The sequence below is a fragment of the Montipora capricornis genome, chromosome 10, assembly GCF_036669925.1.
Source record: "Montipora capricornis isolate CH-2021 chromosome 10, ASM3666992v2, whole genome shotgun sequence".
In the NCBI taxonomy this organism is placed as follows: domain Eukaryota; kingdom Metazoa; phylum Cnidaria; class Anthozoa; order Scleractinia; family Acroporidae; genus Montipora; species Montipora capricornis.
This window is the reverse complement of record NC_090892.1, coordinates 12,400,979-12,425,978: the sequence shown is the minus strand read 5'-3', so window position 1 is coordinate 12,425,978 and position 25,000 is coordinate 12,400,979. Positions and strand designations below refer to the sequence as shown.

Here is a 25,000-nt window from a genome sequence, read left to right as displayed (position 1 = left end):
TATAACCTGGATTGCGCTCTATAACTTATTTATGCATTCGCCATTGCCCAATCAGAAACAAGATAATTATTTTGTTGAGTATAATAATTATAACAAGACGAGTTATTGTGCATTCAGTTCCAGCTTTTTAAAGGCAGATTATATAGTATGCTTTTAAAAGGCATACCAGTTTTGGCTCAATTATATTATTTCAAAGCAATCCAGAATACATTAATTTTGTGTATTTTGTTTTAAGTGTTTGTAGTTTTGAAAATTTTTGTCTTTCAAGAGATTCTCTTTGATCCTCCTTGAAAAATGGGTGGACTATGGAAAAGGATGATTAAGGGTATATGTACTTAAAAAATATTATATTATATTATGTTTCACATGGCCTTTTTTCATCTGGCACCATTTTTTGCATAAATAAAGTACGTAGTAATGGGAAGTTTTTACGTTGAGCAAGGGAGAAGAGAAACTCGAGCTAGGGTTGTAGTGAGGGAAATCACCTCCCGATTCATTTTTTGTTATTTAAAAAACCAAATGAGTGTTAATTTTATACCTGTAGGATGTGCTTTTACTTGATTTCACTGGCAGTTTCCCAAGTATCATTAGTGGCTTAGTGGAGCGTTTGTGTTCTGTGTTTTGATATTTAACTTCTTGAAAATCGACCCTTATGATGGTCATGAAAAGCAAAAAACAAAAAAAAAAAAGAAAAGAAAATAATGACATAATGATGCTTTTGTTTCAGCTTATTGTCGTTGATGATATAACTACCTCCTTTGTCCAAACCCGTGGATCTGTGCCAGTATTTTGGGAACAACCAGGTCTTCAGGTACTATTTTTCATTTTAAAACTGTCCTTTTCATAATTAATTTTTTTAAATCATCCACATTGGCTTGCAGGACTGGTATTACCGTATTTTATTGGACTTACTGGGCTTCTCATGTATTTAAACTTGTGTCAGTCGACTGTGATTCATCCATCTTGTTTTTAAAAGTTGCCTTGTTTTTAAAAGTTGATTATTGTCGCTTGGAAGTAACAGTGGATGGTAAGAAGTTAAGACAGATGATATAACAAAATGTATAAATTGGTTTTGTAAGGAGAGGAGGAGAACAAAGTACCTGGAGCAGGGGCTTCAATTTACTCTTAATTAAAAGTAGATGTTGGGCTAATCAATACAAGCGGCGGTCACTCTACGTGTCTTTCACTTGTAAGGGTTTGAATTAAAATCAAGGCATAGAAGCTGGCGGTGAGTGGCAAAATTCTGACAACATAGATGGCGGTGACGGGCTCCTAATGAAACCCCTGACCTGGAGAAAACAATAATTAAAATGTCACAGGGTTTGAGTCCTTGAACTTGAGGCATAAAGCCTGGTTTTCACTAGCAACGCAAGCGCAAGCGCAAGCATAAGTTAGAGCGCTTATTTCACCTTGAAAACGGGGTTGACGCAAGTATACGCACAAGCGCAAGAATCAATTTTTTTCCTTTTCTTGTGCTTGCACTTATGCTTGCGTTCGCTAATGCGTGGTGTGAAAACAAAACACATCATAAGCACAAGGAAATTTGTTGGATCTGGCCAATTAGAGCACTCATTCTAGATTCCCTGCATCTGAACACATGAACAAAATGGCGGTTGCTGTGGTTGATTTTGGTGCTTATGTCGACATTCGTTTTCACTAGCACAAGCCGCTTTAATGCTTGTGCTAATTGTGCTTGCGTTGCTAGTGAAAAGCAGGCTTAAGGATGCCTTCTGGTACTCTCACTTACAGTGTGTGACCAACCCCAGGATAAGTAAAGCCATACATGTGGGTTGTCAACCAAGCGTGAGGTGAAGATGATCTTAACAAATGTTATTGAAATCCAAAAAGAAAATTGGGGTAACCACGCATTTGTCGAACATAATTAATTAACAATATTTGTAAAGAGCTTTAAAATACAAAGCAATGTATGGCGTTCTTTTCAAAATTAAAGCTTAATTATCTCTGAAAAATACATGGTTACCCCCAATTTTCTTTTTGGATTCCAAGAGAACTGGCTAAGTTCTGTTATCTCCGCATAGTTTTCAACTGGTCAAAAGTATCCCTGTATTAATAAGCACCACCGATAGGAAATCCGAGTATCTCGAGATGGGCAGACAATGACGCAAGTAGGTACCGTCCTCTATAAGGTCTCACTAAGGAGATCATACAATCAAGTTGTTGTGAGTTAAGGGTGTGATTGACAGCTTGTTTCTATTAAGTTGTTCATATTGAATTGCTTTTGGAATTATTTGGGCTTCTCTGTCTTGAAAGCTACTCTACAGGTATTTAATAAGTTTTCGCTAATACTTACCATTTGACTTTCTTTCATTAAACAGGTTGGTTCTCACAAGGTTAAACTCTCTAGAGGTTTTGAAGCATCTTCGCCAGCATTTGGCCGGTAAAATGCATAATGTTAATGTTTTTAGATCATGACAGTTATGAACATTACTTAAAAATTGCCTATCACATCTTCATACTATTGCACTTTATTTATTCTCTGAAATTGTTTCAAAGTGTATTGTCTTGTTTCTAGAAGCTTTTTATTGAAACTCACCTTTTTATTTGCTTCGAAAGACGGGAAAGTTGTCATAGTTTGATTCATGACCGAGCAATGAAGGGGAATAGGTTCGATACCGTATTGATGTCACAAACAATACGCCTATAAGGGCGTATCCTTGGTATGCACAAACAGTTAACACAAAGTGTTAAGTTACAGTGAAGTACACCTGTACAACACTGCGGGTAAATTCGGAAATTTCAATGGGGAGAGATTACCAGAAACATAAATCTGTAATTTAAGTGGAAGTTATTTGTTGTAAAAACAGAATGAGGTTATCTCTTTATTATCAATGCTACTATATTTGCAAATGGAAACAGTGAGGCCGTATTTTAACAGGGGTTATCAGGATTCGGTATAATTAGGCGAAAAATTATACACTGTAGGGATATGGGATAGTTTGGGGGAAAATTAACGGGATACGGGATATTATATTAAAAAAACCGAACTAGCATTATAGAGATACATACCACAGGAATTAACAGGATACAGGATATTTTGGCCGAAAATTAATGGGATACGGGATACGTAGATCCCCCCCCCCCTCCCCTACACTGTAATGGGACCTCGACAATCAAGTAAGCAATACTATCAGAATTTACCTTTACTATACCTTTTTGAGGAATGTCAGGATAAAAAGATGAGATTTCTTTGAATACTGACTGGAGATCGGCCGCTTCTGGGTTAGCTTTGAAATTTTCTCCTATCCTTCCTTCCTTTCAATGAAGGATAGGATCAAATTTCAAAACTAGCCCAGTATGCCTCAAATCCACACAAGGACACAAGTTGCAGTAAAAGTATGTTTAATTTTTTTTATTTTCGTCTCTGTAAACTATGATTAGCCGAATTTTTTTGTCATTTCGTTTTTCCCATATAAGCCCTACAAATCGTCATGATGTCATGTCATGATGTCATGATGTGTGTATTATGTCATTCTTTCACATAATCTTTCATTAACCCTGGCAAAAAATACCATGATAATACTCTTTGTTTGTCCCTCCAAAATTTTGCAAAAGCATTGTTTTATTTTCTCTTGGTACTTACAATGGTCCCAAGAGAAACTGGAAACAACGCTTATGCAAAGTTTTGGAGGGACAAATAAAGATTATTATGGTGTTTTTGATAGTGGCTAATCATAACAAAAGCATATATGAAAATATGTGCTATATGATTTGCAGACATCTGACCAGTCTGAAGATTTCCTATGGACAGCAGTTGCTTGTTAATCTGCTTGGAACCAAGGAAGGTGAAAATACACTCAGTGTTGCCTACCAGGTGAGCTTTCGAGGAAAGTAGTGACCTTTGTGTGGCAAATATCATCTTAAGGAATATGGTGACTGTAACAGTGCTTTTGTCACAAGATTGCTCTGGTAAGTCCTGAGTCTTAACTTAGGAAATAATATGAGTCCCACTCCTGGACCATCAAGTCCAGTCCAAACACGAACGAGTCCTCGGCCATTTACAATAGGGAGCTTAAGCACACGCGTTTTTGAGATGCAGGCGACAACAGGAAGAGAACATTTCGCATGCCAGGACAGTAGTGTCTCGCAGATTTTTCAACTAATCATCTCTAATGGAGAAAAGACACTTCGCAATATAAATGTGGTTGTGTGAAGACAAGTTCAAGGGAAAACAGCTCACTTCCGGTTGTCGTCCGCGTCTCAAAAACGCGCGTGCTTAAGCTCCCTAATGTAAGTTAAATCTCTGCGGTGGCTCACAACTGTCACGGTGATCGCAAAAAGCCCACCTTCATTGACCAATCAGACAGAATTGAGTGATTTGGCCCTCTATAAAATAGAAAATTGTAAACTCAGGAGTCATGGACATTAGCAGGGTTCCCACTCACTTGAAAATTCAGGGAAATCCGAAAAATTTTCAAGGTCAGGGAATTGTCAGGGAATTTGAAAAAAGAGCGCAAAAGTCAGGGAAATGTTATTTCTGTCATCTGCATAAATTTTGTTGATGTAAAACCACTCAAAAGACGTTTCCCTGCTTTCTATGTGCTTTGAATGTTGGACACAACAATGCAGAATGAACTGTTGTTAAAAACTGACTGAACATTTAAGTATTGATCTTTCTTGTCCTCGGATTACTAGAAATCCTAAAAGATTATGTCAGGGAAATTACCTTTGGTCAGGGATTTTAGTTTTCATGGTACGGTAGGAACCCTGATTAGTTAATCCTGGTTAATGAGCTGGTGTTTCTGCAACTGGATACCGATAGTCGCCTTTGGAGTGAAATGAAATGTGTTACATACAATATTAGCGATAGTTTCATATGGGTATTTAGGGACATACTTGATTGATCAATCCCCATAGGGGCGTTTCAGGGCCAATAAAACACAATTGACGAAACGATGGAACAGAACTTGTAACAACAACAACAACAACTGTTAAGAATCCCAACTGGCCAGAGGCAAACCAGTTGGCTATTTACAAGTGCAGCTGGGAAGTTGAACCAGGGACTACCAGGAACAAATTCAACGAGCGGAGCGGGTCTTGAACCGGAATTTCCGGTTCTGAAGGCAAGCGCCCTAACCACTGGACCACACCCCTGCCTCCTCAACATTTAACGTTTTAAACTGTGTGAGAATTCAGTTTCAGAGGGTTATACAGGTGTCTTGTATGCAGCGTTTTCTTTGTTACAGCATGTTCCGATAAGACAGACTATGTATACATCGGTATTCTCTGAGAATATTGTTTTCTTATTGGTGAAGAATAAGCCAATCAATAAGCAATCATCAAGTGTGTTCAAAACCAAAGCAAATGCGAGCGTTTACCACTCTACTATGGATGTTACTGACAGGGCTCACCCGTTTCCCATTGCAGAGTAAATTTAACACTTGGGAGAGTGAAAAAAATAGAAATTAACCAGAATGCTCACCCGATTTGGAAAGCAAACTTTTGACTACGACGGGAAACCGATTTTTTTTTAAACGCGTTAAGCCAAATGTATGCAAATAAAATGAGCAAGTAAGCCCTAAACATTGAGTGACTAGCAAACTCATTTTCCGCCACAATGAAGAGCTCCTGTCTGAAGAAGTCTGGGTACAGCAATCACACTTTATATATATACATTTCTTTAATCGGGAAAATTACTATTAAAGCAAACGAGGACGCTAGAGACGCAATGTCGAGGGATATAAAGGAGGTATCATCTCTGACAGCAGACCAAAGACTAGATGACGTGACCCTAGGGCAAACGGAACGTCCACACAGTTCGGAAAGAGTTTGGCGAGAAGTGTCTGGTGTTGTGGTCTGATTTATGGGTTCCGGAGTAAGAAAGAAGATTGAGCGTCGTTATTGTCCTGATCCTCTCTCCAAGGCAAAGGAATCTAACTAAACGAAATGTTCTTTTTCAGGATCAGTTGAAGGATTCCATTCATGGCAGTGAGACGCGCATGATTTGCTTTGATTATCACCAAAATTGTCGCGGAGGAAAATTTGAAAAGCTGTCAGTGTTGAAGGAAAAGGCCCAACCATCTATGACAGATTTCGGGTTCTTCTTTGTTAAAGGAGAACAGATTGTGAGGTACTGTATGCTTTCGATCATGGAGCATGCGTGTGTTCTACAGTTGTTGAACAGAGTGTTCAAAGGGCTTTAACACCATTCAACGTTTTCGAGGACAAAGGAAAAGTTGAATCGATGTTAAATGAATTTTAAAACCAATTTAAACTTGATTCAGCACGCTATCAACAAGCTTTCAACACTTTTTTACGCTTTCAACAACGTTGGACGATCTGTTCAAACGCACCGAATATTTGGTTCAACAAAGTGTTGAAAGCATGTTGAAGCAAACGTTTAAACCGTTTAAACGGGCATTTTTAGGGTTATCCTTAGGCTGGGGTAAATACGACTGGTTGTCCTCACTTAAGGAGTTGAGTTTGGGGGAGGGGGGGAGGTGGCACCTTGTCTGTATTCTTAGACAGGAAAGCTATTGAAGGTGGTGAGATGGCATGGGGACACTTCGTAACACTTATCAAAGTCGGTAATCAATCAATGAAATACCAAACCATTTCACTTTAATACGTTTTGTAGTCCTTACGAAGAACAACGGTGCGATTTATTATGTAAACATAGCAAGGGTGATCTTTTCACATGTAAAGATACCATATTTTCGCGCGAAAGATCACCTGGTATTTCATTGGGTGCTTATATAATAAAGGAGCATCTCTTCCAAAAACTGAATGTTTGTGATGTGATTATTTGACAGAAAGCAGAAGGGTGCTGTTCGGACAAACTGCATTGATTGTATTGATCGAACCAACAGTGTGCAAAGCTACCTAGGAATTGAGGTAAGGCTACTTCATGATAGACACGTTTTGGACAGGGTAAGCGAGTGGTGAGGCAGTTTTGCTTGCAGGGGTTAAGTATATAGTAAGTATGGAAGTTGTACAGTATTGTTGAGCCACGGAAATTTGGTCAAAGAAAATGTTTTGACATTTCGAGCGTTAGCCTTTCTTCTGAGCGAATTGGAAATAGTGGGTTGTTAGTAGTTTATATGCAGTTAAATGCAATTTAACGGAGTTAATAACTAGGAGCACAAGTTTTAACTTCACGGTCAGCGGTTTGTTAGATATGCGCACATGCCAGGATTCTTCGTGTTCTTGGTCCATAGGGCGTTGTAGCAGTTTTGTTGGCATTTTAGTCAGCGTTTTCCTGAGCGTGGGGACTCCTTGGAGGCTGTCTCCCCTCCTCTGTCCCTCCCTTTCTTTCCTCTGTTTTATCAGTGTGACGGGTGCCTGCTTTTCTCCTTGCGCATGGGGGCTCATGGTTTGGTTGCCTGGATATGTCAGCCATGGGAGCAGTCTCCATCTGAGAGCTGGCTGCCAATAGTAGAAGCTCCTGGATGTCTCAGGCACCCAACCTCCACTTTGCAAGGCAGTTGTTAAATAGAAAATGGAGGATTTTTTCCATTAGTGGAATCATGGCGACATGAATACACGAATAATCCATGGATTGAGAGAGTCTAGTTGCAAAAAAAAAATGGTGCGCACTTACATTGTAGAGATATTCTGTTTATTTTAACCTTAGCTATTCTTTCTGCTGACTTACTGTAGTTGATTAACAACAACCATACCATACCATACCATACTTAATTGACCACTCCCCATGGGGGCTTTTCAGAGCCAATGAAACACAATCAACGAAACGAAAGAACAGAACAACGACAACAACAACTGTTAAGAATCCCAATTGGCCGGAGGCAAACCACCGGCTTGGCTATTTACAAGTGCAGCTGAGAAGTTGAAGCAGGAACTACCAGGAACAAATTGAACCAGTGGCCAAAAAGTGTCTTGAACCTGGGATCCCCGGATCTCAAGGCAAGGGCCCAACTCTGCTCCGACAACAACAGAAAGATCATCTCTTCTTTCATTTCCGGGGTTTGCTGCAATTGCGAGCCTGCTGCATTTTTTGTCCCAGCAGTGTAGCATGGTAATTGTCACTTAAACCTTGTTTAACGGCCTAGCATTCACGAATCTTCTTTAGCTAAGTGGCAGAGCAATCAAATAGGTTATCGTAATACCATAGGCTCGATTGCAGTTAGGGACAGTCGGAATTCACCCGAGTCAACCCGAGCCCGAGTTACCCAAGTCGACCCCAGTCGGAATTTTACCCGAGTCAACATCCGTGACTTAATATAAGGGAGCTTATGTACACGACGTTTTTGAATCACGTACGGCAACCGGAGTGAACTGTTTTCCTGTCTAAAAACAGTAAAAATAGTTCACTTCGGGTTGCCGTTCCGGTGCGGTTCGGGTGCGGTACCGTTTGCGGGTGCCGTTGCAATATAAATGTGGTAGTGTGAGGACAATATAAAAACTGTCTTCACACTACCACATTTATATCGCTAAGTATCTTTCCTCCATTAGAGACGGTTCTCTTCCGGTAACCGTCGGCGTCTCAAAACCGTTGCGTGCTTAAGTCCCCTGATATTGCTTAATTAAGGGCGCTATCTTCTGAGCTGAGGCAAATGTAGAGCTTACAGGAAATACGAGTTTATCATTTATTTTCCGCGGGGGAAGCAGTGTGGCCCAGTGGTTAGGACGCTTGCCTTGGGATCCGGGGATCCCGGGTTCAAGACACATCCTGGTCACTGCTTGAATTTGTTCCAGGTAACCCCTGGTTCAGCTTCTCAGGTGCACTTGTAAATAGCCAACTGGTTTGCGTCCGGCCAGTTGGGATTTTTAACAGTTGTTGTTGAATGTTCTGTTCTGTCGTGATTGTGTTTCATTAATTGGCCATGAAAAGCCCCTATGGGGAGTGGTCAATTAAATATGTATCGAATCGTATCGTTTAAACTCAGCATTTCCCAGACGACAGTCCAAGGATCTACTGACTGAGCTAATCTGTGGGTTTTGTCAATGTTTACTGATCAGATGCTTTCGCAGCAAGTTGATTGTCTTGGTTTGCCAAACAAACAAGCCATTTTGACTAGATTTCAAGAAGCCTTTCGCACCATGTGGACTCAAAATGGGGATCACATTAGTCGGATGTATCTTGGGACTGGGACATTGGATGGCAAAACCAAGGTATGATCCTCTCACTTGTCTGGACAATTTAAGCGATTGTCTCTTAAAGACACCTGAAAAATTCAGTTGGCTTAACAGGATTTGAACCCATGACCTCTGGGATGCCCCTGCAATTCTCTACCAACTGAACTATGAAGCCATGGCCTCATGTTTGCCCGGCCCGTGAAAAGACATGTTTGTTATATAGCTGAAATTTCTCCCCCAACAGCGCGCCCTCTCATTGGTTACTTTGAGATCACATGACATCTAGCAATAAAACTGTTTCCCGACAAAAGCCTCTAAGCGGGCAACATTACAAAATCTATGACGTCAGAAGGTAACAGTGCACTGTTACCCGCAATTAGGGAGCTTACGAAACGACGACGACGACGACGACGACGGCTACGAGGACTTCATTTAAAAATACGAGATCGCGTTATTCATATCACTACGAAACTATTTTATGTCGTTTCGCGTTAAAATGTGTAGTAACTGTCGAGGATTTAAACTGGTTTGAGTGGGTTGGAAGCGTCGATAGAGAACTGAAAATTCCTCGTCATATGCTAACGTCCTCCACAGAACCTTGAATTTGGTCATTTCACGTCGTCATTTAGGAGATGACGGCAAAGAAATGTACCAAAATGTAAAACGCACGTGCAGAGCGTGCAGAGCCATTGTTTTTGCTCACTAAACCTATTGTTTTGTAGCGTCGTCGTTGCCGTCGGCGTCGTCGTTTCGTAAGCTCCCTTATGTTGATCGACAGCCGCTGTTGCTGTTGCCGTTGCAGGTTTTTTTCTTTTTGTGCTATATTACAAATCACTTAACGACTGGTCCTTCGGAAAACAGTTAATTTTCTTTCTCTCGAATTTCAATGTTTCCCTCGGCTGCGCCTCAGGGAAACATTGAGATTTTCGGGAAACAAAATTAACTGTTTCACTCGGGACCAGTCATTAAGTGTTTAATATTTGAAGTGCGTGTTACAGACGAAATAGAGAAATGATCCTTGCCCTTATCTGGACAATTGAAATTATTTATGAACATTTATTTCATGTAAGTGCGAAAATCATATTACTCTCATTCGTCTATAGCCCACACTTATATACGCTCTTTCCTCCTGTCCAACTCACTCTGAAAAAAGAAAGTTATCCTTGGTTAACAATGATAATAACTTTTCATCTGTCGTTTATCTGTATAGGTGATCAATAAACTCAGGGATGGCGCTCGCTCGGTACATAGAACCATCGTCAATAATTTTTTGGATGGAAGTAAGCAAGAAGCCATTGATATGTTGTTGCTTGGCAACACATTTGTGGGTGAACTTGGCGAGAGGGCCCGGGCGCTGCTTTACGCGTCGTTTCTTCACTGTAAGTTTTCTTCAAAACTTTGTTTACCAATCACTCTTTAGCCGAAACCTTTGCTTGTTCATTTCAGCTATTTGATAGTTCGCCCTTGGTAAACGTAACGGTCAGTTTCGTACAAGAGAAATAACGGGCGTTGATTTAAAATAAGCAGGCTGTGATATTTTTCTCATATTTGCAGCTTCTCCAACGATACTCCGAGAGCTGTGCGACCGCCATCTGGAATACACCACGTGGTCTAACATTCGCGTATGTGTCGGTACATGGAATGTCAATGGCGGGAAACACTTCCGGAGCATTGCTCACAAGCACCAAACAATGCACGACTGGCTTTTAGATTTTCACAAGACCCTTCCAGACAGCGGTTATTCGGAAAGCGATGATGTGGATTTCCGGGTACCAACGGACGTGTTTGCTATTGGTTTTGAGGAACTCGTGGACTTGAATGCATCAAACATCGTCTCAACGAGGTGAGAGTAGGTCACCTCTGTTTCACATCGTCTTTCGTCTTAAAAGGACTCAAATTGAATAACTCTCGTAATTAGAAAACGTCAACTTTCGACTCGCTTTAAAGAAGAGGCAGAAGCTGCCTGTTGTAACAGAGATTGGTCGAGGGTGGTGGAAAAATTTTTTTGTGACCCCACCCCCTCGCCCTTGGGGAGAGAATGTAGTGCCGTGAGTGTTTTAATAGGGTTATTTTAGGATTTTTTCCTGCTTTTATTCGATCAAGAAACCTGTGTTTTGACAGCATGACCTGATCAGTTCCTCTAATGTCGTCACAACGCCTGGTAAAGATATTTTCGAAGTTCCCTTAGGAGCTACGGAAACTCATCTTTCTTTTCGCTTTTTGAACGTGTCGATTTCTTGCCGTAAGTTCCTCGCCAAGGGTTTGATAGCTTTCATTATGGACCTTATATCAAATTGTGATTGTGCGATGTTCTCATCACGCCTATGCGTAATATACGAAAAGAGGAACCAGGCAATACCTACATTGACCAACTTTCTCTCATTTCGGTGAATTTCTAGGTCTAGTCAGAGAAAGGAATGGGGCGAAGAGTTGCGGCGCATTATATCACGTGACCATGCCTATGTCCTGGTCACGTGCGAGCAGCTTGTGGGTGTCTGCCTCTTTGTGTTTGTTCGTCCTTATCTTGTACCCTTCTTAAGGTAAGCGATGTATTTCCACAGCCACTTGTGTTGAACTTATCTGTTGAGTCTTATTCTGGGCGAAAGATGTGGTATTCTGTATCAAATATATATTGTTCTTGAAACCAATCAGGATAGCACATCTTTAAGACGTTCTTCTCCTCGATCTTTCAGAGTCAGGATGCGAAGATTCCGAGAAAGCTGCTTTTTTTCTAGCGATGCAAGCGTACATGTAAGCACCAGCAACATATGCAGGCTCTTTTACTTGCCGCCAATAAGAGTCTTTAGTCCTAACAAAAAGTACAAATTGATCAAGACGCTTCTTGGTTTGTGTAAGTTGCTTGTGTCTATGCTTGCGCTGCCAGTGAAAACCATTCCAAAGAGAGCTTCACAAAGCAATAGTTTCAACTTGGAAGAATAATGCGCCATCTTTTTTTGAATTGGTCATTATACACTGTAGGCCCAGAAAGTCATAAAATGAGATGGCGCACGTTGTGACGCCTCGGGTGCAAACGTCGCCTATCTGTTTAAAACAATAGAAGGCAGCTTACGCAAAGGACGACTTGGACAGCTACGAGAAAACGACAAAACAATACTTTAGTGAACAAAAACAAAGTCTTCGCACGAACAATCTTGGCTTCGCTTGTTTCAGACAACTTCTCGTTAACCGCTTCTTTTAAGAAGTTAGCGCTACATTTGTACATAACAAGCAAAAAAGGAGCTAAAATCAAATCAGTTTCTTTGATTTTTGGTAAAACGCAAATTTCAGTTTCACGTTTGCCGTCTGCTGTAAACGCAAAGCTCAATCTACCTATTGTCCATTGTAAACGACGAAGATCTGCAAATGAGAAACGGAGAAAGGAGTCCTGTCGACTTTGTTTGTAGCATAATTGGCTGTTTCTAGGAGATTATCAGAGGGGAATATTAGAGCTCCAGTAGGGGAATAAGTTTTATTATTTTCCTATTATCACATATTGTTTCAGCCCCGCGCTGCCCTCTCGCAATCAAAGCCTCGCCCAGCTTTTCAGACAGTGGAAAATAAGAGGGGGTCCCGTCTCTTTGTTGCAGTTCGTTGGTCCCTATCTTGGATTATTGATAGTCGAGCTTGAACGAATTCGAACGAAAACACGAATTGAAGCGACCTCATTTATGTTGTGTCTTCGCGTTTAAAATTGGTAACTCGTACTCTTCGCTATATTTGAACGTCAGTGATGGTTATTTTACATCTTGGCAATTATAATTGCTCCTTCTTATGTTAGGGACGTGGCTGTGCAAACTGTCAAAACCGGACTGGGTGGAAATGCTGGAAACAAAGGAGGAGTTGCTATACGTCTCTTACTACATGGGACTTCAATCTGTTTTGTCTGCTCACACCTTGCGGCTGGCCAATCAGGTGTAACGGAGAGAAACCGCGATTATCACGACATTGCTTCAAGGATAGCCTTTCCTATGGTACAGTACTTTTTATGACTCGAATCCCTGCAATCACTCATTAGGGACTTAAACTCAAATATTTTTAGTCTACAATATTGATATCCCCACCAATAGCAAGCATATTTGATGATTCTTACCTCAAAATGTCGCTTTTTATCTGCCGGACAAGGCGCGCAAAGTTATCAAAACTAGCAGTAATTTGGACTCGCGCGACCGTGATGTGAGAGGCATGGGGTCTATTCTCTATTTTACGTCACAAACTGCTTTGCAATGCAAAACTTCAATGCAAAATTTGAGAATAGACCCACTCCTCTCACTTGACGGTCGTGGGTCCAAATACTAGGGAATTTAAGAAACGGTGACGGCTACGACTACGACATCGCCACAAAACAGTAATATCATTGGTTAAAAGAGCATAAATAATCGTGCTGCACGTGCAGCACGGATTTTAGCAAGTATGTTAGCGGTCCTCTGCATAACGACGACGTGAAATCACCAAATTTGAGGTTTTGACGAAAACGTAAGCATGCAACAGAGAATCTTTCATTCTCGGTTTTGACTCTGAAGCCGCTCGTACCAATTTATTTTTATTGTAGGACGTAAACGAGACTGAATAATCGCAAAAGACTTATGACAGAGCCAAGTTATATTTAGAGGTGACGTTTCCGTGTGACCGTCACCGTCGTAGATCTTAAATTCCCAATACCAGTTCAGCCAAGTTAACTTGCCTTGCAAGGCACAGAAAAAGCGAAATTCTGGGTAACAATGGCGACATATGTTTGCTTTGGATGGGGAGATTTATGCTAGGAACAAAAAATATTTGAGTTTAGGTGCACTTTAAGATCTAGGACGAGGACGTCGACGAAAAAGTCATCTTTAAATATAAGTTTGCACTGTCGTAAGTCTTTCGCGATTATTCCATCTCGTTCTGCACGTGGTACAATGTAGACAAAGTTTGATGGCTCTTTTTTGACACCCGTGCCAATTTCAAACGAGCCGTGCCAAAAATTTTTTGTAGTGTAAACCGGGCTTTAAACTCCCTAGTGAGATTTCGTTCGGCAGTTATGCGTGCTCACTACGATATGTTCGTCCGCAGATTCACTACGTTTGGTGTGCACAAAGTTTCTTTACTTTACCATCACAGTCTCTAGAGTCAGGAGCCTAAGGCTTGGAACTTCAGTACAATTCACGTTTCTCTCTCTCTCTCTCTCTCTTAGGAGTTATCGGTTTCTTTGACCATCTAAATTTAAAACGGCTCTCTTGCCAAGTATTGTCATCCCCGATAACGCCACAGGTGTTACAAATTAACTTTCAAATGAAAAGGGCCAAGTCACACTATTTGAAGTAATTTCATGACTCGTCAAATTGTCATAAAATGGAATAGAACATCGCAATAACCCCAAAAAACTGTAGAACAAAAAATAAATAAATGCAAGAAAGCAAAGGGGATTCATGAAAGGGCCAAAAAGGCGAGATTGAAAAGATTGAAGTTTAGGTAATCTTAAAATGTCAACACAGAGTATTTCAGGTTTCTATATATAACTCCACTGGATAGAGGTTATTTTTGCTCAGAATCATCTTTGCGATATAACGATGATTTCATCGCTGCGCTTTGTGCTTGCGTCGCTAGTGAAAACCAATCAGGCTTAAGCAGTGAAAACGAAAGTCGACATAAGCATCAAAATCAACCACGGCAACCGCCATTTTGTTCAAATGCGCAGACGCAGGGAATCTGCAAAGGCCAGAAGAAGCAAACTTTCTTGTGCTTATGCTGTGTTTCGTTTTCACACAACGCAAGCGAACACAAGCATAAGCGCAAGCCTAAGGGAATGGAAATATTTTGATCTCTGAGAATAACCTTTATTACACATTCATTCAATTAAAATTATAAAAATTTCAGTTCAGAAGGGGTTTACAAATATAAAATTATTTAATAAAAGCAGGCCAGCAGCTGTACAATTTACTTTAAAAAAATTCATTTTACTGATGCTTTTGCTTGTGTCAATCCCTTTTCCACGGTGATATAAGCTCTCTTATGCTTGAGCTTGTCTTTGCGTCGCTAGTTCAAAACCAGGCTAAGGAATGTCTTATTACTATTTTTCGATATCAAATTCCTGATCAGCTAATTATTTCTCCGAAACTGCCCGAAATACTGTGAAACACTCCCTTTCTAATTAACGCAGTAAAGAACAATATAAAAATATTTGGACCCGAGAACATGATCACTTAAATTAGGGGTGCAAATTGTTTGCTTATGGTTAAGTGGCTTTTAGCTAGCGTCCCACGTGGTAATTGCTGGTAAGTTAACGCACCTTTTTAGCTAATTAACGATAATTGACGATAATTGCCCATTTCAGATCGTGTGCTTACGCACCTTAAGCTTCCTGCTAGTGTACAAAATAATGGAAACCTTTGAAAAAATAAGCAAACAATTCCCAGAGAAAGGTCATAGAATCTGCAAAAATGGTGTACTCTTGTTCCTCTCATTTCTTAGGGTCGCAGTTTATCATCACATGATTATGTTTTCTGGTGTGGGGATTTCAACTATCGCATTGATCTGCCAATAGAAGAGGTGAAAGAACTCATAAAAAATAAGCAGTGGGAAGAACTTCTGAAAGAAGATCAATTAAAAAAGCAAAAGAAAGAGCACAAGGTACTAAAAGAATCGATATCAATGAAGTTACGAAGATTTTTGCAGTCATGTAGCGCATTATATGTATGCTCAAATTCACTTTGCGCTAGTTTGTGGCCAGACTACTTTAGGACGCAAATGACAGCTTCGGAGTTTTGGTGGAATAGTTGAATATTTTTCGTAGCTAGAACTTATCATCGCACTTTCTTTCAAGGTTTTTCGTGCTTTTATCGAGGGAAAAATCGCGTTTGCTCCAACCTACAAATACGATCTGTTTTCTGATGATTATGACACCAGTGAGAAGATGCGCATTCCAGCCTGGACCGACCGCGTCCTGTGGAGGAGGAGAAAACCTCGGTACAAGTCGACCACCATGGTTCGAAAACACGTGGTAGCACAGCACAATCAAGCCCCACAGGGTGAGGACCATCTTCTGATGGAAGACGAGGAGATAGACGATGTCGCTGAGGATGAGGAAAGTGACGGTGATGATTGTGAAGAATTCAATGAAAAAGACACAAACGAGGCCAAAGGTAAAAAAATAAATCGATAGATTGCAGCGATCGTGAACAATCTCGACCCCAGAGCTCTTCTCTTGACTGAGGGAGAGAAGAGCTCCGGGGATCCCTGAAACAAAGTGTCTTCTCATTGGTTTTCGCGAAGAACAATAAAAAACGTCTTTAATTGGTGCATTCATGTTAGCACAAGGAGTGAGCAGGCGTAGTAAGGTTCAAATAGTCAATTTTTGGCTATAAGAACCCTACGACGCATGTTCTCCTACATAGAGTTTCCCAGAGCCTTGGGTCAACCCGAGGCTCTGGTGACAAAAATGCGATCGTGAGGAAAAGGCGTGCGAGCAATGCGCATGCGCAGTCAGCCCAGTTGTGGCTCCCGCAATCGTCGTGTTAGGTCGGTGTTAATAGCTCCTCTAAGCAGGGTTCCGTGGCCCAGGGGTGATCCAAAAGTATGAGACAGAATAATGTGACATTTTATTTTCTCTACTCTGGCTTTACGGGATGCAGAGCAATCAAGGGAATCTTTGTTGAAATCGTTGTTAACATTTTTGCCATTAACATACGAGTTTGCTCACAGACGGCATTATGCTATTCCCAAATTGACTTGAAAAGGTAAAAGAACGTGTTAAACTTAATTAAATGTCCAATTTTAAGCCGTTTACCTTTGACGACACACCAGTTATTAGCCACCAAAGACTAAAAAAATATTGGGTTTTAAAAGTGCCCTAAATTCTTTGTAAGTTTAAAATTTTCAAAGCATCATTGATCAGAGATTATCTGGTATATATATCGCGTTCAACTTTTCAGAGATAGTTTATTTTGCAATACACTTTCAAATGTTTAATACTTGAGAGTGAGTTTCAATCGAGTGTCGTAAATCAAAAAGTACGGAGATAATCCGATAAACCAATCAAAACTCGAAGTAATTACACGTATCCCACACAAAGCGCGGGAAAATGTGCACGCGCGAGCCACGATTGGTTTTGGTTTCACTTGTGATTGGTTGAAAAAGTGGCGAGAGAACTTTGAACCAATCACTGAGTGAAGTAATCATAAACCAAAGCAATTTGCTAATTACTTTCGACGCTCAATTGAAAACCGCTCTATTCTTGGCTGACTGATTAGAAAACGACAGGCTTGTGCTAATGAGGCCATAAATGTAATCAAAGATTCTACCCGCAATTAACAAATTTCAAGGTGGCTCGATAGCTCGCACGTTCATGGGTTGAGTTCCTTGAAAACCTGAAATTTGATTTTGAGGTTTGTTTGAAACTGCTTAAGCTGCCTTCTTCACAGCGACAGTAATTTTAATTGAAAAAAGAAACTTAAGGTGGCTCTAAGCAGTTTCCAACACTTTCCAAGACGTAGATTTTTGATGGGTCATAATTACTACTCTTTGTCAATTGATGCTACAATTATGGTATCAAAATACTGCCCAATCACTAGCAAACACGTTGGTATTATTTTTGTGACACAATAGGTTACCATAACAATACTAGCACCTGCTAAAAACACCCTTAATTTCAGCTTTAAGCGGTTATATTTAAAAAACGGCACGGTGAAATTTTTTCTTATTACAGAATTTTGATTAGCAGGATAAGATGTAACTTTTGACAAAGTTTAAAAAAATTCTGTTCATGGGGTTCAGAGCCACCTAAAAGTTTTGAGAGCCATCTTAATTTTTCGAAAATTTTAGGTGGCTCTGAACCCCATGTACAGAATTTTTTTAAACTTTGTCAAAAGTTACATCTTATCCTGCTAATCAAAATTCTGTAATAAGAAAAAATTTCACCGTGCCGTTTTTTAAATATAAGCGCTTAAAGCTGAAATTAAGGGTGTTTTTAGCAGGTCATAGTATTGCTATAGTAACCTATTGTGTCACAAAAATAATACCAACGTGTTCACCAGTGATTGGGCAGTTTTTTGATACCATGAGTGTAGCATCAACTGATGAAGAGTGGCTATAATGACACATCAAAATCTAAGTCTTGGAATGTGTTGGAAACTGTTTTGAGCCACCTTAAATACACCTTATTGGATGATTTAACATATAATACGCGCGGATATTTGCGAGTTGCGTAGCGTAACGAGCAAGATGTCCGCACGTTTTAAATGTTAAACCATTTAATAAGGGATTTATTATTCCACTATTACGCCATCTTCTAGTATTTTGGCTTCTTCCTGCACTGACGGAGAATCGTATCGATTGCGTAATGAGGCTTGGGCGAATGACGAAAACAACATAGATGAAACCATTCAAATGTCCTTTATTTGATTGGATAAACGAAATGGCGAGTGACAAGCGATGACAAGCTAATTTCTCAGGCTTTGCATCGTGTTGAAAACAGTTTCTTTCATTGAAAAACTCTCGTTCCGTCCGTATTGGCTCTGTTCTAAAGCGGTCAAACCGGGACACTACAGTGTCTTACCCTCTCATATTTTGCGCGTTCTCTTGACCAAATATGGTAAAATGGCGTAATAGTGGAATAATAGAACATTTTCCATCAAATTTATATTCCGATAGGGAAGCAGGGTTACTGCAACGGTTAATAACATACCTGTGTTAACGATGAAATGATATATGAAATGAATCATATATTGAACTGCGGATATGAAATCAAATGAAGCTGTGATCCTCGCAGTTATGAACGCAATTTTTTGGAAATTGCGAAGAGAAGCCTGAAAATTCAGGACTTCAACGAGGTTTGAACCCGTGATCTCGCGATACTGGTGCTACGTCCCGGCCAACCAACTGAGCTATGAAGCCCCTGACGTTGGAAGCTGTTCATTTGTGGGTTCTAATGTTCCCGTGATGAGTGAATCAACGATGAAATGATATATGAAATGAAACCTCTGTTAATTTGTTAATTTAGACGACAAAGATGAAATTGCAACCAATCCCAAGAGTACTGACATCAACTTCAGTCCTGGCAAAGTCTTGTATTACGGCTGCGCAGAGCTAAAAACCTCAGATCACAGGTAAGCGAAAGCTACAAGTAAACGATCTTTTGGTATGTAAAACGACATTTTAAAGTGGTAGGAAGGGTTACGTTTTTGCAAACGTTGGCCGTGTTGCGACCTGCTCCCAAGGGTCTGACCCGAAGGTCGTCGGCTCAATCCCCAACCTGTCCTTGTGTGGGCCCAATTCCATTAGTAGGCTAACGCTGACATGGTTTACATGGATAGAAAATAGCACTTCACATTACCCTCCACTAGTTAATTCTTTTAACCCATTGACTCCTAGAGGTTCCCCATTGACGAGTCTGGCGTTAGGCCAGTTTAGGTCGGTGTATGGGTGAAAGGGTTAAAGTGGTAGAACTTGAACCTTCGTTTAGATCCTACCATGCAGCATATGATGTACGTTCAAATTTACCCACAGACCAGTTGTAGCCCTGATAGAAATCGAAATACAGAAAGTAGACTGGGCCAAGCAAAATAAAGTTCATGACACTGTTATGAAGACCATGGGACCCGCTGATCCTACCATCGTGGTCACCAGTGAGGACAGCGAAGACGACGATGCTGGCATTGATGTGTCCGAGCTTCTTGATGTCGTAGAGCCTTATGGGACGGTGGTTTTAGTAAGGTGAGGTTTCAACAACTAATGATTGGGTAAGGTTTTTTTTTTTCTGAGAGATACGTTAACTGTTAAATTCATTTTCAGTTCCTGGGATCGTGTCGTACCTCATTAAACAGGCTTCAGGATTGGCCAAAAGAACAATAGAACGAACGAAGATAACGATAGATTTCGCACAGAAAACAATAGCAAGTACGACACCATACAGCAATGAAATATAGTGTTCAACAAGAGGTACGACCCTACCCAATTCCTGGCGCTTACGGGATGAGGAAAAGCCTGTAGATAGAGCGGACGAACAAGCGCTTTTTGAGTGACGGATTGCATCCGGAATTGTGGCGTTTTTCCTGTGTATTGACATGATCCACCGCTCCTGTTTTGCTAAATGTTTTTATCCCTATGGAGGTGATTTGCTTGTGAGGTTCTGTCCAAAAGGCAACTTCCGGTTGGCTTTCTTTACATGGGTACCTTAATAGGGAGAGCTAGAATCCACTCGTGCGTGCAATAGTTCAGGGATCTGCTATGTTGAGTGGGGCCATGCGAGGTGAGCGGTGATGAATAAAGGCCTTGTTCTTCCTCCAATCCTTTCCCTCCCCTCCCCCTCACCCTCTCTCTCCTTGTCCCCTAATTTATTTACTTTTGTTACTCTGCATAAATTTCATTCCGCACAATTATGCAAGTCCGCAAGTCATGCCATTCCTCATGCAAACTTGCGCTCCTTTTACACTCGCCATGCTCCTTCATGTCAGTGACGTTGCTTTGTTTGTCGTAATTTTGTAAAATTGGAAGGGTGGTTGACAATGAAATCCTGCTCACAATGGACGATGGTCGCAGTGCGTTAAGAGCGCTGGAATTGGACGGAAAGGAGGTAACGAAATTAGGAGACGTAACCAAGGGTTGAAATTTTTTTCAACCAATACCAATAGCCCATTTCCGAGTTGCTGCATGCCTCAGTTTCAAAGCGAGTGCTGGTGCACAACCATTCAAATGGAAATGAGTTGCGTATTCTTATGCAAATCAAACTCATTTCCCTTACAATAGTTGAGCACCAAGAGTCACTTCGAAGCCGAGACAAACAGCAACTCGGAAATGGCCCATTCAGGCTTAAATGCCTTTTAGATTTATTATATTACTGTTTTTACTGTATTTTTGTTTGACTTTGCTCTTAATTTAAATGTAGTTATTGTAAAACCAGTACTCAGCTGTTCAAAACCAGATCAATAACGCTATCATCCTTGATTAAATACAAACCTAGGATTGAATTTTGCCCGCCAAAAATTCCTAAACCTTTTAATTTTATGCTGAATGAAAGCAGGCAGGTTAGACTGACAAGTTTGGAAGCTAAAAATCTTGTGGAACCTTTTTCTGATCAGAAAATAAACTGCAATTTGAGTTTCCCGTAATTCAGCATTAGCTTAGAATACCAAAAACGTTTCGAAGCTTGTCTGTTTAGCAGATTCGTTTCCCCTTGAAATCATTTGAGCTCTCTGTCAAAGATGTTTCAATTTACCTTAGGAATTTTTGCATGCAGTACAAAAAGGTGTCAGTTTCTTGCAACTTTAAGAAATTCATCGGCCTAGAAACAGAAACAAATATAAAAAAAGTGTCTACAAAATATTCCTTAAAACGTTGGTTGCAATTAATTGCTGTTGTGTTTTGTTTAGGTATCTGGCAAAACTATCCAAGTTCACCTAAAATCTGAATCTCTTCTGTCCAAAACTGACCTTACAGTTCAAACCCTTGTTTCAAAAGATTCATCATTCGTGGATCCTTCGGAAGGGCTCGACAATAGTGCGTTCTCGCCGGTAAGAAGTCGTGCCTTATCGGATTTATTGGCTTCCCCAACCGAGAGGCATTCTACTGGATTGCCTGTGCTGGAACCGATCAAGATTCGATCAACTGAAAATGCCGAAGATGAAAGTTCGGAGAGCGATCCCGAAGACGAAGAGACCGAGATAGTCAACGATAGCGACAGTGAACCCGAAGCAGATCGTGAGATCAAAAGGACTGGACACCACCACGGAAGCAGTGATGGTAGGAATTTCCGTTCTGTGGTTTATTGCGAACCTTGAAAAAAGTTAGAAATTTAAAATAGAAAAATAGAAAACTGAAACAAAGTTATTAGTTTGCAAACATTTTGGGGTCTTTTTAAGTAGCCTGACTTCGCCGTTTTCACTGGCTGAAAAGATTGTATAAAAAAATCCCTCTCTCAAAAAGTACGCGCCTTATGGTTGGCCGTCTTTTACACCACGGCTTGTCTAACTTTTTGGCGTGCTTCACCACACGATTTGATTTTAAAGATCTTAGTGACTTCTTCTACATCTACATGATGGGGAAGGGGGAGGGGGGCTGCACCTGCACCTGCAAAGGGATATACCCATAACTGTAAGACTTACTTATGAAAAAGGGATAAATTAATTAATTAATCACTAAATAAAAAATTCAAAAATTAATTATAAATTTCATTCTTAATTATATTGTAAATATAAATGAAGCCCTAATTAAAATTAATCATTCTAATCTAATTGCTTCCTTAAGAATGGAGTTTTCCTATATCTAAAACATTAATTGCAGTGAGTTCCATTCTTTAATAGTTTTACAGTAGAATGAGTTTCTGCAAGCTTCAGTGTTTGGTTTCAGTTCAATGAACTTGACTTTGTGGAAGGACCGTAGTTGACGATTGCGCTCTTTTAATGTGAGCTTAGGATTTCCATTGCTGATTCACCATGAATGGCTTTATGGAATAGCCTGAGGCGAGATGTTTTCCTTGTTTTCTGAAGGGGAGGCCAGTGCAGATCGTTGAGTAAATTTGTAACAGTTTCACGAGCGCGCTCCCAACAAGAATATTACTATAAATCACGTCTCCTTGTTTTTTGCAGTTCAAGTTATCACCCTTCTGCTTCTTCACTCGAGCCATAGATTGAACTTAAGAAACACGGACCGTACTTTGAAGCTGTTTAACACCTACGACGCTAGCATAAGAACAATTAGTATTTACACTAACTAACTGCAAGTTAATGCGTCAGCGTGTTGCTTCTGCTTTCTTTGTTTCTGTAAAACAGCCTTTGTAGTTCTGCTCTCCAACTCGGTTTGCAAGAAGTATGTATGAAGTATGTTCCAGATGAAAGATGTAAATGACGAAAGAATATCAGTAGCAACATTCAAACCATCTCATGTTTGTTGTGCTTTGACAAATTTCCATCTCATCCCCGGTTGGGAGGGGGGGGAGGGTGTATGGGTGGGGTTGAAGTTTAACTGAATTTGCAATTTAACCAAGGTTAGCTATTCTTTATTGCCTTTTTTGAAAAGGAAAAAAACTCTTCTCTAACATTTGTGTCATTCGTCAACTATATTTTGAAACAGATGAAGAACCCGAACAAGAAGAAAGGAAGACGGTACCTAAGCGCCCTCCACCTCCGAGGCCGGCGGCCGTAAGACCCAAACCGGCAACCAAGGTTCCTTCTCAGTTACAAGCGAAAATAGAAAAAGAGGCCCTTGTAGGTTCAGGACCTGTAGCCGGGGGCCAGTCTGTTGAACCTGGTAAAGCACTTGATGATTTTGATCCATTGTCAGAAGACCCCACGAAACAGGCACAAAAGCCGAGCAGACCGGCTCCGCCCAAGCGACCTGCCCCTCCCAAGAGGCCTTGCGATACTCCAAAAGCACCCTCCATTTCAGCCCCAGTTCCTTCTCGAGTGAATGCCAAACCTAAACCCAAGGTTGAAGTCATTCATGCTACAACCAAGAAAGGAAAGCAGGTGAGGGTGAATATTAGGTGCTGTTTTCTTGATTTTCTTCAACTCTATAATACTCCGCGTGCCATATTTAAGTTTGCTTTAGCCTCGTGTTCAAAGAGAGGCTAAGTGCCAATTTCGTTATGATAATTGATGTCACATTTCGTCTGGCCCGGTGAAATTCCAGTTTTCTTAAGAAAGACTAATGCTCTCCTTTAACTTAAAAAGGGGTGAGAATTCAGGATTCCACGTCACTTGTTCTGATAGACAGTGGTTTTTAGGCAACAACAGTCAAAGCACCGAGTTTTGCTAGTGTCACAATGACGTACTGAGGGACTCGTATTCAATGACCGGTTGTTCCAATAAACATGTTCGACGTGTGGTATGAGTCGCAAGAGGAGGCTGACCAAAGATGTTGGAGAAGTGACTCGATGCAGAAACGTCGAGAGCTATTCAGACTTCATTAGAAACAAAGCAAGGTCGGAGTTCCATGAAACACATGCTCACAACTTGAACTACTTGCAGAATAAGACATCACGTCTCGAGTATCACATTCGACGCACGTATAAAAAGTGTAAAAATAAAATAACAATGTTTAAGAATCTTGAAGATTCTTAAACATTGTTATTTTATTTTATTTTATTTTCCTAGCCGCGGCAATTACTATTTCTTTAACACATGCTCACAGTGGGGTAAAAATAAGCCTATCTCAACAGATTGAATGCAAATTCCAGCGACTATTCTGTATGCTTGTTTTGTCCTGGCGTGGTCAAGTGTTTTTTGAAACTTCTAACCTGCGTCTTAAGCTCCGTCCACACGTACCCGGGTATTTTTGAAAACGGAGGTATCTTCTGCCGTTTTTTACCTTCCGTCCACACGTAAACGGCGTTTTGGGTCATCGAAAACGGGGGTTTTCGAATACGCTCTCCAGAGTGAAGATTTTGATTTTTGAAAACGCCGGCTTATCGAATACGATGACATCAGATGTAGGATCCAGTCTATGCCGCGGTAATTAGCATAATAAAATACATCATGGCATGCGTTCAAAAGAGCTATCTTCGTTACAAGTGAATGAAGAGGGTAGTTTCTAAAGAAACTGTGGTGCTGCGTCGGTGGGGAAGTAGTATACAAAAATTTGGTTTTATCAACTGAGTTGATAATGTAAATTGGCCACCGTACAGAGATTCTAAAAGCTGACGTTTCGAGCGTTAGCCCTTCGTCAGAGCTCTGACGAAGGGCTAACGCTCGAAACGTCAGCTTTTAGAATCTCTGTACAGTGGCCAATTTACATTATCAACTCCGTTGATAAAACCTACTTTTAATAGCAAGTTCCTTATGTGAGCCTGAAAGCTGATTATCCACGACTCGCAATCGTTGTTCTCGGCAGTCTGTGAGACTTCATACTCGAGGGCAACCTTTAAAAATAGCTCTACCTGTCCAGATAAAGGATTCGATCTTTCCTTTTCCTTTGGATCTGCTAGCCTTTTGATCTGATTTGGACAATTAAGAGCGTTAAAACCGGTTAAATTGTGGAG

The 25,000-nt window shown here is 40.6% G+C and overlaps 1 protein-coding gene across 1 annotated transcript in view; it reads left to right on the top strand.

The window, feature by feature from the left end:
- LOC138020004 (synaptojanin-1-like) overlaps positions 1–25,000 on the top strand; it is a 41,947-nt gene that overhangs the window by 11,977 nt on the left and 4,970 nt on the right. The window contains exons 5-21 of the mRNA XM_068866988.1: positions 728–811; positions 2,337–2,398; positions 3,736–3,832; positions 5,919–6,088; positions 6,771–6,852; positions 8,938–9,090; positions 10,265–10,433; positions 10,609–10,897; positions 11,454–11,594; positions 12,833–13,025; positions 15,502–15,660; positions 15,854–16,172; positions 19,028–19,133; positions 19,534–19,740; positions 20,521–20,599; positions 21,396–21,765; positions 23,095–23,489. Coding sequence (XP_068723089.1) covers positions 728–811; positions 2,337–2,398; positions 3,736–3,832; positions 5,919–6,088; positions 6,771–6,852; positions 8,938–9,090; positions 10,265–10,433; positions 10,609–10,897; positions 11,454–11,594; positions 12,833–13,025; positions 15,502–15,660; positions 15,854–16,172; positions 19,028–19,133; positions 19,534–19,740; positions 20,521–20,599; positions 21,396–21,765; positions 23,095–23,489 — 3,075 coding nt within the window. The remainder of the gene's footprint in view (positions 1–727; positions 812–2,336; positions 2,399–3,735; positions 3,833–5,918; positions 6,089–6,770; positions 6,853–8,937; positions 9,091–10,264; positions 10,434–10,608; positions 10,898–11,453; positions 11,595–12,832; positions 13,026–15,501; positions 15,661–15,853; positions 16,173–19,027; positions 19,134–19,533; positions 19,741–20,520; positions 20,600–21,395; positions 21,766–23,094; positions 23,490–25,000) is intronic.